The sequence below is a fragment of the Anolis sagrei genome, chromosome 10 (assembly GCF_037176765.1).
Source record: "Anolis sagrei isolate rAnoSag1 chromosome 10, rAnoSag1.mat, whole genome shotgun sequence".
Classification (NCBI taxonomy): Eukaryota; Metazoa; Chordata; class Lepidosauria; order Squamata; family Dactyloidae; genus Anolis; species Anolis sagrei.
The window spans coordinates 2034553-2047714 of record NC_090030.1 but is presented as its reverse complement, the minus strand read 5'-3'; the positions used below and the strand labels follow the sequence as shown (position 1 = coordinate 2047714).

The 13162-nt window shown below is 43.9% G+C and overlaps 1 protein-coding gene across 2 annotated transcripts in view; it reads left to right on the top strand.

The window, feature by feature from the left end:
* OPHN1 (oligophrenin 1) overlaps positions 1-13162 on the top strand; it is a 136059-nt gene that overhangs the window by 94676 nt on the left and 28221 nt on the right. For both annotated transcript variants that reach the window (XM_067471491.1, XM_067471492.1), the window contains 2 exons: positions 1418-1523; positions 4179-4338. In XM_067471491.1, coding sequence (XP_067327592.1) covers positions 1418-1523; positions 4179-4338 — 266 coding nt within the window. The remainder of the gene's footprint in view (positions 1-1417; positions 1524-4178; positions 4339-13162) is intronic.

Sequence of the window (13162 nt, the reverse complement as noted above, 5' to 3'; positions counted from 1 at the left end):
GAATGACCAGGGTGGGACGAAGGACTCTTGTCTGCTGGAGCAAGATGTGAATGTTTCAACTGACCACCTTGATTAGCATTTGATGGCCTGGCAGTGCCTGGAGCAAACTTTTGTTGAGAGGTGATTAGATGTCCTTGTTTGTTTCCTCTCTGTTGTTGTGCTGTTGTAATTTTAGAGTTTTTTAATACTGGTAGCCAGATTGTGTTCATGGTTTCCTCCTTTCTGTTGACGTTATCCACATGCTTGTGGATTTCAATGGCTTCTCTGTGTAGTCTGACCTGGTGGTTGTGAGAGTGGTCTAGCATTTCTGTGTTCTCAAAAAATCTGCTGTGTCCTGGTTAGTTCATCAGGTACTCTGCTATGCCTGCTATAGCATCTAATCACCTCTCAACAAAAGATTGCTCCAGGCACTGCCAGGCCATCAAATGCTAATCAAGGTGATCAGTTGAAACATTCACACCTATCTCCAACAGACAAGAGACCTTTGTCCCACCCTGGTCTTTCCACATATATATAAACCCATTTCCTAGTTCCAACAGACCTCACTACCTCTGAGGATGCTTGCCATAGATGCAGGCGAAACGTCAGGAGAAAATGCCTCTAGAACATGGCCATATAGCCCGAAAAAACCTACAACAACCCAATGATAATGATAATAATAATAATAATAATAATCATCATCATCATCATCATCATCTGCTTTGGAGGCTGAGAGTGTGCACCTTGCTGAAATCAACTCAATGGGATTCCATGTATGACCAGGGATTCAAACCCAAGTATCCAGAGGGTGCATCTACATTGTAGCCTTAATGCAGTTTGACACCACTTTAACTCCCCTTGCAGTTCTGCAAGGTCTTGAGTCTCCTTGTGGAGAAAAATAAGGGGGTATAAATAATAATATTTTTTTTCTATTTCGTAAAGCTGGTTAATCAGCAGACATCGAAGGCTTTCATGGCCAGAATCACTGGGTTGTTGTGCGTTTTCCGGGCTGTCTGGCCATGTTCCAGAAGCATTCTCTCCTGACATTTCACCTGCATCTGTGGCAAGAATCCTCACAGGTTGTGAGGTCTGTTGGAAACTATTTAAATTGGGTTTATATACCTGTGGAATGCCCAGGGTGGGAACTCCAGACAAACAATCAGGGACAGCTAATCACCTCTCAACAAAGGATTCCCCCAGGCAGTACGAAGCCGAGCCTTGAAACTGCTAGGCCATTCAATGCTAATCAAGGTGGCCAATTGCAACATCCACATCTACCTCCGACAGGCAAGAGTTCTTTCTCCCACCCTGACAACAGACAACACTGGTTCACTGCCTTGTTATTGTAATATTTATTGAAATGATCCTGCTCGCTATTAACCAAATCATTCCATTTTTTGACCCTGATTCTAACCATCTTTTCCCTCCTTTTCTGTAGAGTCTGAGAACTTGGATTATAGGCTGGGAGCCATCCATGCCTTGGTTTATAAGCTGCCCGAACAGAACTTGGAAATGCTGGAGCTTCTCATCCGGCACTTGGTCCAGTAAGTGAATGGGAAATGCAAGGCGGGATTGGGACCCTAAACTCATTTCCCATTTGGGGAGCAAGGGAGCAAAATGTTAAGTATAAGTACATAGCTAAATGTGGTTGTGGACACAACACACAGTAGAAGAAATAATACAATACAGTAGAAGAAACATCTAATTCACCATGGAAAATGAAAATGGAGGAAGATTGCCTTTTCTAGATATCCAAGTCATCCGCAAACCAGATCAACAATTGGATCACACTGTTTACAGAAAACACACACACACAGATAGATATCTACACAAAAACTCCAACCATCACCCAAGTCAAAAAAGAAGCACCATTAAAGCCTTGGATTGTTGTTGTTCATTCGTTCAGTCGTCTCCGACTCTTCGTGACCTCATGGACCATCTCACGCCAGAGCTCCCTGTCGGCCGTCGCCACCCCCAGCTCCTTCAAGGTCAGTCCAGTCACTTCAAGGATGCCATCCATCCATCTTGCCCTTGGTCGGCCCCTCTTCCTTTTGCCTTCCACTTTCCCCAGCATAGTTGTCTTCTCTAGGCTTTGCTGTCTCCTCATGATGTGGCCAAAGGACTTCCACTTGGTCTCTAGTCTCCTTCCCTCCAGTGAGCAGCCGGGCTTTCTTTCCTGGAGGATGGACTGGTTGGATCTTCTCGCAGTCCAAGGCACTCTCAGAACTTTCCTCCAACACCACAGCTCAAAAGCATCGCTCTTCCTTCGCTCAGCCTTCCCGAAGGTCCAGCTCTCACATCCGTAGGTGACTACAGGGAAGACTATGGCTTGGACTAGGCAATGGATCTTGGTTGCCAGTCTGATGTCTCTGCTCTTCACTATTTTATCAAGATTGGACATTGCTCTCCTCCCAAGAAGGAAGTGTCTCCTGATTTCCTGGCTTCAATCTGAGTCTGCAGTAATCTTTGCACCTAGAAATACAAAGTCTGTCATGGCCTCCACATTTTCTCCCTCTATTTTCCAGTTGTCACTCATTCTTGTTGCCATAATCTTGGTTTTTTTGACGTTTAGCTGCAACCCAGCTTTTGCGCTTTCTTCTTTCTCCTTGGTGAGAAGGCTCCTCAGCTCCTCCTCGCTTTCGGCCATCAGAGTGGTGTCATCTGCATATCTGAGGTTGTTCATGTTCCTTCCAGCAATTTTCACCCCAGCTTTGCATTCATCCAGCCCCGCACATCCTCACATGATGTGTTCTGCAGAACAAGCCTTGGCAGACCATGCAAAAAGAATCTGCGAACCCCACCTCCTTCAAGATGAACTGAACCACCTAAATTGGGCCAAGGGAGACTCCACCTCAGACATCAGAAGAGCTGCAAGACAACTGAGAACAAGCCATGAGAGTCAAGACAAAGGTCCACCCAGAGGGAAAGGGTTCTTGCCAGACATCAAGCGAACCACTGACCGCAGAGGGAAGCTCATGAAGAAGCACAACATGCAAACTATTTACAGATCCACCAAGAAAATCCAACCAATGCTCCGTTCAGCAAAGGACAAGAGGGATCCTCTCACTTCTGCAGGAGTCTACCATTGTATACCATGCAGCTGTGGACAAGAAGTCTCCAGAGGGACCCCCAAACGCAGCAGCAGCATTGCCCCAACACGAATCAAGGAACAGGAAAGGCACTGCAAACTACTCCAACCAGAGAAGTCAGCCATAGCAGAGCACCTGATGAACCAACCTGGACACAGCATAGTATCTGAGAACACAGAAATGCTGGACCACTCTCACAACCACCATGTCTGGCTACACAGAGAAGCCATTGAAATCCACAAGAAGCATGTGGACAATTTCAACAGAAAGGAGGAAACCATGAAAATGAACAAAATCTGGCTACCAGGATTAAAAAACTCTAAAATTACAACAGCAAAACATCAGAGAGGAGACAATCAGGAACATCTAATCACCTCTCAACAAAAGATTCCCCCAAGCACTGCCAGGCCATTATATGCTAATGAAGGTGGTCAGTTGAAACATTCACCCCTACCTCCAGCAGACAAGAGTCCTTTGTCCCACCCAGGTCATTCCACAGATACATAAACCCTTTTTCCTAGTTCCAACAGACCTCACAACCTCTGAGGATGCTTGCCATAGATGCAGGCGAAACGTCAGGAGAGAATGCCTCTAGAACATGGCCATATAGCCGGAAAAAACCTACAACAACCCGAACATTACATTTTGATTTATATAGATAATTAGCTAGTCTCAAAAAACAAAAACTACATTACAACGCATGTGCAAAACCACATATATACACAAATATATACACACACATACACACACACACACATATATATACACACACACAAACACATATACACAGACTGGGCCACAGCAACATGTGGCAGGAGACGGCTAGCATATATTGGTTTCAGTGATTTTAAAGTAGAGATACACATTAAATTTGATGTTGCATTAGATTCGAGTCAGTATGGATATATTCATTAGGGAAAGGCACAGAATTTGCTGAGTCCGCCAGCTTTGGGCAGAAGCATCCCATAGAATCACTTGGAGGACCTCCTTCATTGGATGCAGGGTAGATGAAATGAGGGGCCATACGTCATGTTCAACCTGACCTGAGATATTCAGTATTTCACACCCCTTTTCTTTCCCTTGATCCTCTTCTCGCTCTTTTGTCGGCAGCGTCTGCGAACACAGCAAGGAGAACCTGATGTCCCCGTCCAACATGGGGGTGATCTTTGGCCCCACGCTCATGCGGGCGCAGGAGGACACCGTGGCCGCCATGATGAACATCAAGTTCCAGAACATCGTGGTGGAGATCCTCATTGAGCACTTTGACAAGGTAGGGGTGCCTTCCGGAGACGACGGAGAGCCCTTTCTGGCCCTCCACTCCCAGGGCTCACCGAGATAGGCATTGAAGAGATTTCCGCCTACAGGTGAACTATAAATCCTAGCAACTACAACTCCCAAAGGCCAAAGACTATTTCCCCCAAACTCCACCAGTGTTCACATTTGGGCATATCGAGTATTTATGTCAAGTTGGGTCCAGATACATCATTGTTTGAGTCCACAATGCTTTCTGGGGATAGGTGAACTACAACTCCAAAACCCAAGGTCAATGTCCACCAAACCCTTCCAGTATTTTCTGTTGGTCATGGGGGTTCTGTGTACCAAGTTTGGTTCAATTCCATCATTGGTGGAGTTCAGAATGATTGTAGGTGAATTATAAATCCCAGCAACTACAACTCCCAAATGACAAAACCAATCCTCCCATCCAACCCCACCAAATTGGAGCATATGGGGTATTTGTGCCAAATTTGGTCCAGTGAATCAGAAGACAGTAAGGCAGTAAGAGCACCTAGAGCTTCGGAGAGCTTCTGTTCAACCATCTCAAAGCTCCCTGCTTGAGCGGTGATGGCACGATCATCAGCATAGATGAAGCTATCACAATGAAGAACAGGGACACCAAAGACCCAGAATAGGGACTGAGCCTTTCCAATGTGCAACGTGACTCCTTCCGGCTTAAAGACAGAGAAGACAGTGATTCCTGAGTGCTTTGGCTCCAATTAAAAATGCTCAGAAAACCCATTGAGGGTGATTTCAAGCAAATCGCATTGAGGGGCCGCAGTTTTGTGTCTCACTCCTCATCACTGCCTTCTGTACCTACACCCAGTCAGAGAAAACGAGCTCTTTCTCATCTCCAGAAGGAGCTGGTTTTTAATTAAAAGTAAGACAACTTCTTCCCAAGTCTTTAATTTCTGCCGCGATAAGGTTAAGCTAGTAACGTTTTATTAGAGTGTTGCCTCGCAGTCGCAAATGTTTCGACTCCCAATGTAAGCAAACACTTCAAATGAGTTTTCGGGCAAGTGCGGCGTATATATTATTTGCGCCGTGAATTATGAAGACTCGAAGGACCAGTGGGTCGTTGGCACGGGTGATTGCTCCTCCGGCGGCTCTAAAGCTGATCGCCACGGTGAAATTAGAAAAGTTGATCCCGCTAGAGAGACACATATTGTCGTTGTCACGAAAGCCCCCGACTCTGCGCACTTAAGATTAGGACCACATCGCAGAGCCTCTGAATCATTTAAATTGGGCTTTTATTACACAGTTAAGTCGGTGCAAAACCCCGCCGGGAACAAGGGAGGCATTTCGGAAAGGTTTAGATGGAGGTGTCTTGAAAACGTCTCTGGATTTATGGTTCAACCAACCAAGGTAACACTGCAAGAAGAATAAAAACAAGAGAGAGCTCTGCGCCATCAAAATAGAAATGCTCCCTTCATTAAATGTATCCTCTGGGTTGCAATTATCCGAAATTTCCATTCGAAATACACACCAAGGAATTGTGGAGCAAATAAAAGATTTCTGATTGTGAAAAGTTTTCCAAGTCTTCTTCTCTAGACCAGGGGTTCACAAACTTTTTCAGACTCGGAGCCTTTTTGAAGCAAAAGTTCTCGTGAACCCAGTATCAAATTCCTGTTAAAACCAGTATCAGTTGCCTGGTATACCATCAGCTGGATGGTAGATCATCTCAGCTGAGTGGTAGACCTGCATCAACTGGTTGGTAAACCAGTATCAACTGCCTATTAAAACCAGCATCAACTGCCTGGTAAACCAGCATCAGCTGGGTTGTAGACCAGCATCAACTGCCTATTAAAACCAGTATCAACTGCCTGGTAAACCAGCATCAACTGCCTGGTAAACCAGCTGGGTTGTAGACCAGCATCAACTGGCTGTTAAACCAGTATCAACAGATGAGTAAACCAGCATCAACTGGGTGGTAGACCAGCATCAACTGATGGGGAAACAAGCATCAACTGCCTATTAAAACCAGCATCAACTGCCTGGTAAACCAGCATCAACTGCCTGGTAAACCAGCTGGGTTGTAGACCAGCATCAACTGGCTGTTAAACCAGTATCAACAGATGAGTAAACCAGCATCAACTGGGTGGTAGACCAGCATCAACTGATGGGGAAACCAGCAACAACTGCCTGTTAAAACAAGCATCAATTGCCTGGTAAACCAGCACCAGATGGGTTGTAGACCAGCATCAACTGGCTGTTAAACCAGTATCAACATATGAGTAAACTAGCATCAACTGCCTGGCAAAACATCATCAACTGGGTAGAAGACCAGCATCAACTGATGGGTAAACCAGCATCAACTGGCGGTTGAAACCAGCATCAGCTGCCTGGTAAACCAGCATCAGCTGGGTTGTAGACCAGCATCAACTAGCTATTAAAACCAGCATCAGTTGCCCGGTAGACCAGCATCAAATGCCTAGTAAACCAGCACCAGCTGGTTGTAGACCAGCATCAACTGGCTGTTAAACCAGTATCAACAGATGAGTAAACCAGCATCAACTGCCTGGCAAAACATCATCAACTGGGTAGAAGACCAGCATCAACTGATGGGTAAACCAGCATCAACTGGCGGTTGAAACCAGCATCAGCTGCCTGGTAAACCAGCATCAGCTGGGTTGTAGACCAGCATCAACTAGCTATTAAAACCAGCATCAGTTGCCCAGTAGACCAGCATCAAATGCCTAGTAAACCAGCACCAGCTGGTTGGTAGACCAGCATCAACTGGCTGTTAAACCAGTATCAACAGATGAGTAAACCAGCATCAACTGCCCTACAAACCATCATCAGCTGGGTGGTAGACCAACATCAACTGATGGGTAAACAAGCTTCAACTGCCTGGTAGACCAGCATCCAATGCCTAGCAAACCAGCATCAGTGGGGTGGTAGACTAGCATCAACTGGCTGTTAAACCAGTATCAACAGATATGTAAACCAGCATCAACTGCCTGGCAAACCATCATCAGCTGGGTGGTAGACCAGCATCAATTGATGGGTAAACGAGCATCAACTGCCTGGTAAACCAGCATTAGCTGGGTTGTAGACGAGCATCAACTGGCTGTTAAAACCAGCATCAGTTGCCTGGAAGACCAGCAACCAATGCCTAGTAAACCAGCAATAGCTGGTTGGTAAATGAGCATCAACTGGCTGTTAAAACCAGCATCAGTTGCCTGGTAGACCATCCAATGCCTAGTAAACCAGCATTAGCTGGTTGGTAAATGAGCATCAACTGCCTATTAAAACAAGCACCAACTGCCTGGTAAACTAGCATCAACTGGGTTGTAGACCAGCATTAGCTGGTTGGTAGACCAGCATCAACTGGCTGTGAAAGCAGTGTCAACAGATGAGTAAACCAGCATCAACTACCTGGCAAACCATCATCCGTTGGGTGGTAGACCACCGTCAACAGCCTGCTAAAACCAGCATCAACTGCCTATTAAAATCCGCATCAACTGCCTGGTAAATCAGCATCAACAGATGGGTAAACCAAGAGCATCAATGTCCTGGTAGACCAGCATCAGCTGCAGTTCCAGCATCAACCACGCTTCCTTGTTTTGGATGTAACAGGAAGCCCTGCTTTGTATGCCGAGGAACTTCGGGTACACAAAGTATGAACAAAATGAAACTTGGATGCTGTTGCTGAAACGCTCTCCCTGCCCAACTCTATATTTTTTTTTACAGATACACAAGAGTCTTAAACATGGGATTACGAGGGCAACAATGCTCCTAGTCTGTTGTCTCACCTAAATGTTCTGCCAGTCCTTTGTGATCTGTGGAAAGTAAGGGTGGTGCTGTAGTGGGACGGCACTGGTTTCCGCCCTCTGAAATCTTTAAATCACATCAAGAACAAAGGAACTGTTGAAGAGGAAGGGACTCGTTGCTTTCACTTTGCCCCATTTTGATGTATCTCAGATGTATCTGGCAAGGCGCTCTATATGTTTTTGTCTGCCATTCTTGCAATCCCTTTTTTTTTTGGCACCAACCTCCTGGTTGTAAATTGCAGCGTCCAAATGGGAAGATCAACAGCCATGATGGATCAAGCTGTTCCAAAGAGGCTGCCTGTCAAATGGTAGGAATGAAGATTTATTTGCCACTTAACTCGGTGGAAGAGAGACCAGGCGTCTGAAAGGAACCGAGGACTTTGCAGCGTGCCTCTTGCCAGGAGCCTGCCTTTCCCCCAAATCCCATTATTGCCCCAGTTGTGATCCCAAAGGGTTTGGACCACCTTTGGACAAGGGAAAGGAGGACTGGGGAGGAAAAACTGAACATCATTGGTGGCTGCATTAGAGCTCCATACTTCTTGAACGGTCCTGTAGACATGTGCGCGGATTTTGTTTCCTCCGTTTCCTCCGGTACTTCGGGAACTCGTAACGGTAAGGGCCCTCCCAGTATGAAAACCCACCCAACATGGAACCAGTCTCAGCTCCTCCTCCCCTGTTCAGCATCACGGTTGAATCTTTTTTGAATTGTCCTTTATTTTCCTGATTCTTTCTATTTAGTGGGACTGACTAGAAGTTGGGGACCTGAGGTGAGTGGGGTGCATGTGCATTTGGGGGCTTGGAGACGGAGAGTCACCCTTTCACCTTCTTTCTTCTTCCCCTCCTTCTAATTCAAAAAATATTTCCAAAATATATTAATTATTATTTGTAATAGTAATTCCGAGGGGCCCCCAGTAGTGCAGTGGGTTAAACCGCTGAGCTGCTGAGCTTGCTGACCGAAAGGTTGCAGGTTCAAATCTGAGGAGCAGTGTGAGCTCCCGGTGTCAGCCCCAGCTTCTGCCAACCTAGCAGTTTAAAAACATGCAAATGCGAGTAGATCTATCGGTACCGCTCCTGTGGGAAGGTAACAGTGCTCCATGCAGTCATGTCAATGGCCACATGACCTTGGAGGTGTCTATGGACAATACCTGCTCTTCAGCTTAGAAATGGAGAGGAGCACCACCACCAGAGTTGGAGGCAACTGGATTTAATGTCAGGAGAAAAGTTTTACCTTTACTAATAGTAATTCCAGCAAACAAAAAGAGAAGGGTACCTCTCCTCTAGAGTAGAAAGTAGAAACAGGGTTTTAAAGGTAAGTTTAAGGTAACTGAGCTCCAAGTCATCACTCTTCCTTCCCTTTTGTAAAAACCACTGTTTCTCATCTGACCGTTTTTCAAATGTCATACCAAACCAGGATCAAACCAAGATTATGCAAACTATGGTTTCTGATCTTTGCAATGAAACAGTCAATTATACTTTGTGACTTTTGGAAATGGAAATCTCCACAACCTTTTGGAGATTTTATGATCGTCTGAAAGGCACGACCTTGTTAGAAGTCATAACCTTTTGGGAAATGATGTCATCACCTCTTGGTAAAAAGCATGACTTGTTAGAGTCATAACCTTCTGGGAAAATAGCATTCATGCAAGGCAATTAGGTTTCTCGGCTGTTAAACCGATGTGCCTAAGTATGTCGTTGAACTCTTAGGGACAAAGATATGCCAATGTACAAAAACACACACATATATAGCAGAGTTTTGGAAGTGTTCCTTTAGTTGCCCAAAAACATCTATTCTCCCTTAAAATATATCTGCCTTTAAATCATGCTCTCAAGAGACAAAAATAAGCAGACTTCTTTAAAAGTAATATAGTTGGTTTACTCACAATTTTCATGTATTCAGCGTACAGGTACTTTGCATATCAATCCAGTTACAAATAGATTTGAAGTAGTTTCACCTTTCTTAAAAAGTCTAATGGCTTCTGCGCTACATTCCGTTCCTACTGTCTTCTAAAAGGATACATCTGTTCCTATTGAAGTCCAAAGCATACAGTCTGAAAGCATACTGTTCTAAAATGGAGTCTGAGCCCTGAACAAGCCCAGATATGATCACATGATCTGCAGCTCCTCCCACAACAACGAGCTAAAGAGTAAACATCAAAGGTTGAGAACATACTGTTCTAAAATAGAGTCTGAGCCCTGAACAAGCCCAGATCTGATCACATGATCTGCAGCCCATCCCACAACAAAGAGCTAAAGAGTAAACATCAAAGGTTTAGAACATACTGTTCTAAAATGGAGTCTGAGCCCTGTACAAGCCCAGATCTGATCACATGATCTGCAGCCCCTCCCACAACAAAGAGCTAAAGAGTAAACATCAAAGGTTTAGAACATACTGTTCTAAAATAGAGTCTGAGCCCTGAACAAGCCCAGATCTGATCACATTATCTTCAGCCCATCCCACAACAAAGAGCTAAAGAGTAAACATCAAAGGTTTAGAACATACTGTTCTAAAATAGAGTCTGAGCCCTGAACAAGCCCAGATCTGATCACATTATCTTCAGCCCATCCCACAACAAAGAGCTAAAGAGTAAACATCAAAGGTTTAGAACATACTGTTCTAAAATGGAGTCTGAGCCCTGTACAAGCCCAGATCTGATCACATGATCTTCAGCCCCTCCCACAATAAAGAGCTAAAGAGTAAACATCAAAGGTTTAGAACATACTGTTTTAAAATAGAGTCTGAACCCTGAACAAGCCCAGATCTGATCACATTATCTTCATCCCATCCCACAACAAAGAGCTAAAGAGTAAACATCAAAGGTTTAAAACATACTGTTCTAAAATAGTCTGAGCCCTGAACAAGCCCAGATCTGATCACATGATCTGCAGCCCCTCCCACAACAAAGAGCTAAAGAGTAAACATCAAAGGTTTAGAACATACTGTTCTAAAATGGAGTCTGAGCCCTGAACAAGCCCAGATCTGATCACATGATCTGCAGCCCCTCCCACAACAACGAGCTAAAGAGTAAACATCAAAGGTTTAGAACATACTGTTCTAAAATGGAGTCTGAGCCCTGAACAAGCCCAGATCTGATCACATTATCTGCAGCCCCTCCCACAACAAAGAGCTAAAGAGTAAACATCAAAGGTTTAAAACATACTGTTCTAAAATGGAGTCTGAGCCCTGAACAAGCCCAGATCTGATCACATGATCTGCAGCCCCTGCCACAACAAAGAGCTAAAGAGTAAACATCAAAGGTTTAAAACATACTGTTCTAAAATGGAGTCTGAGCCCTGAACAAGCCCAGATCTGATCACATGATCTGCATCCCCTCCCACAACAAAGAGCTAAAGAAAAACACCAAAACAATAAACACACATACAAGACAGCAATCCGGCTGAATTGTGTACACAACAAATAACTAGTGGAGGCTTGAGAAGGTTGCAAAGGCTACAAAGTCCTGATTCTCTTCCAGATAGAAGAAGTGGATGAAGAACTGCATTGGCCGAAGACGGGCCATACTTCCAATGCTAAGTTAACATGCCGATGCAATAAGAGTTTGAAGAATAAACATTATAATGACAAAACTCCTTCCTCCTGAAACGTAGTTATTTATCCAAGAGAGATGTTTTCCTTTGATATTTTTGAATCTGTCTGGAAACATCCTCCGAGTTGATAGATCGTGCAAATTGAAGTTAACACATCATTGAAGGCTTTGATTGGCAATGACAACCCTATCAGCCGTGCATCTCCACGTTCCAATCCCTGTTGCAAACAATAACGGGTGTTTGTTTGTGTAATTTAGCAGAAAACGGTATTTCTCTGTGTTAACCGTGCGGAAAACCATCTGCTTTCTCATTTATTCGTAAATCAGGCAAACAGGGTTGCGTTCAGGCTCAATCTGTTAATTTGTTTCTGCTGCGTCTCACTAATGAATTGGATGTGGCTTGAAAGGAAATGGAAGCGACGAGGCAAGGAAGAAGCCCGCCCTTGAAATTGAAAATGAATATGCAAACAGAAGGGAACGAGGAAGGGTTTGTGGATGGTTAATGATAGCAAAAGGAAGTCTCCAGTCCATCCCGCCGCCCAGGGATCTCGTTTGCTTCGAGCTCTGAAACTAAAAGCAAACTATTCCATAGTTCTAAAAAGTTGACATTCGATTAGTAGGAATCCACTAGGCCTGGGTAACAACGGAAAAAATTGTTTCTAAAATCGATTCGTTTTTTGGGGGGTTTTGCGTTTCGATATTTAAAATAATTACAAAATTTTCCTTTTAAAAAGTTCGATATTTACGAAATTTCGTAAATGTGAAAAAAATTACAAAACATTAACGAATCGATTTCCGAAACAATAACGAATCGATTCGTTAATGGCGGACGCGACTGCGAAATACGCTAAAAAACCTCCAAAAACTTCTGAAGCTTCCCTCTCCCTCTGTTCTTGACTGTTGGTGTGATATTATAATTTTTTTTCACTAATTAAACCATAAAACTGGCCCAGACATGCGGAAATAATAACGAAACGACCTCGGAACAATAACGAAACGAATACAATAACGAAATACGAAGCATTTACAAAACGTGTTTAAAAATTCGTTTTTTTAAAAAATTGCTCGAGAATGGTTCGTTATCATTTTGTAATTGAAAAAATTAACGAATTATTAATGAATTACGAATTAACGAAACGAAACCGCCCAGCCCTAGTGGCGGGGTATACATAAAGATTATTATTTATTTATTTATTTATTTAGAGCCTTTATAACCCGGTCTTCTCGACCTCCGAAGAGGAACTCAGGCCGGCTAACAGCAGGAAATTCATACACAAGTAGGATAAAACATAATAGCATCATAATACATTAATACATAAAATACATTAAAATACAGATCATAAAATTACAAAAAGCCAAATTGTCTAAGTAAAGTCACAAATTCATCTCCATCTGCCGGTGTGGTCAGCAGTTATTGACTCAATCAACATTCTGCAAATGCTATATTCCAAAGCCAGGTTTTTACCAGCTTTCTGAAAGTCAGGAGGGAAGGGGCAGATCT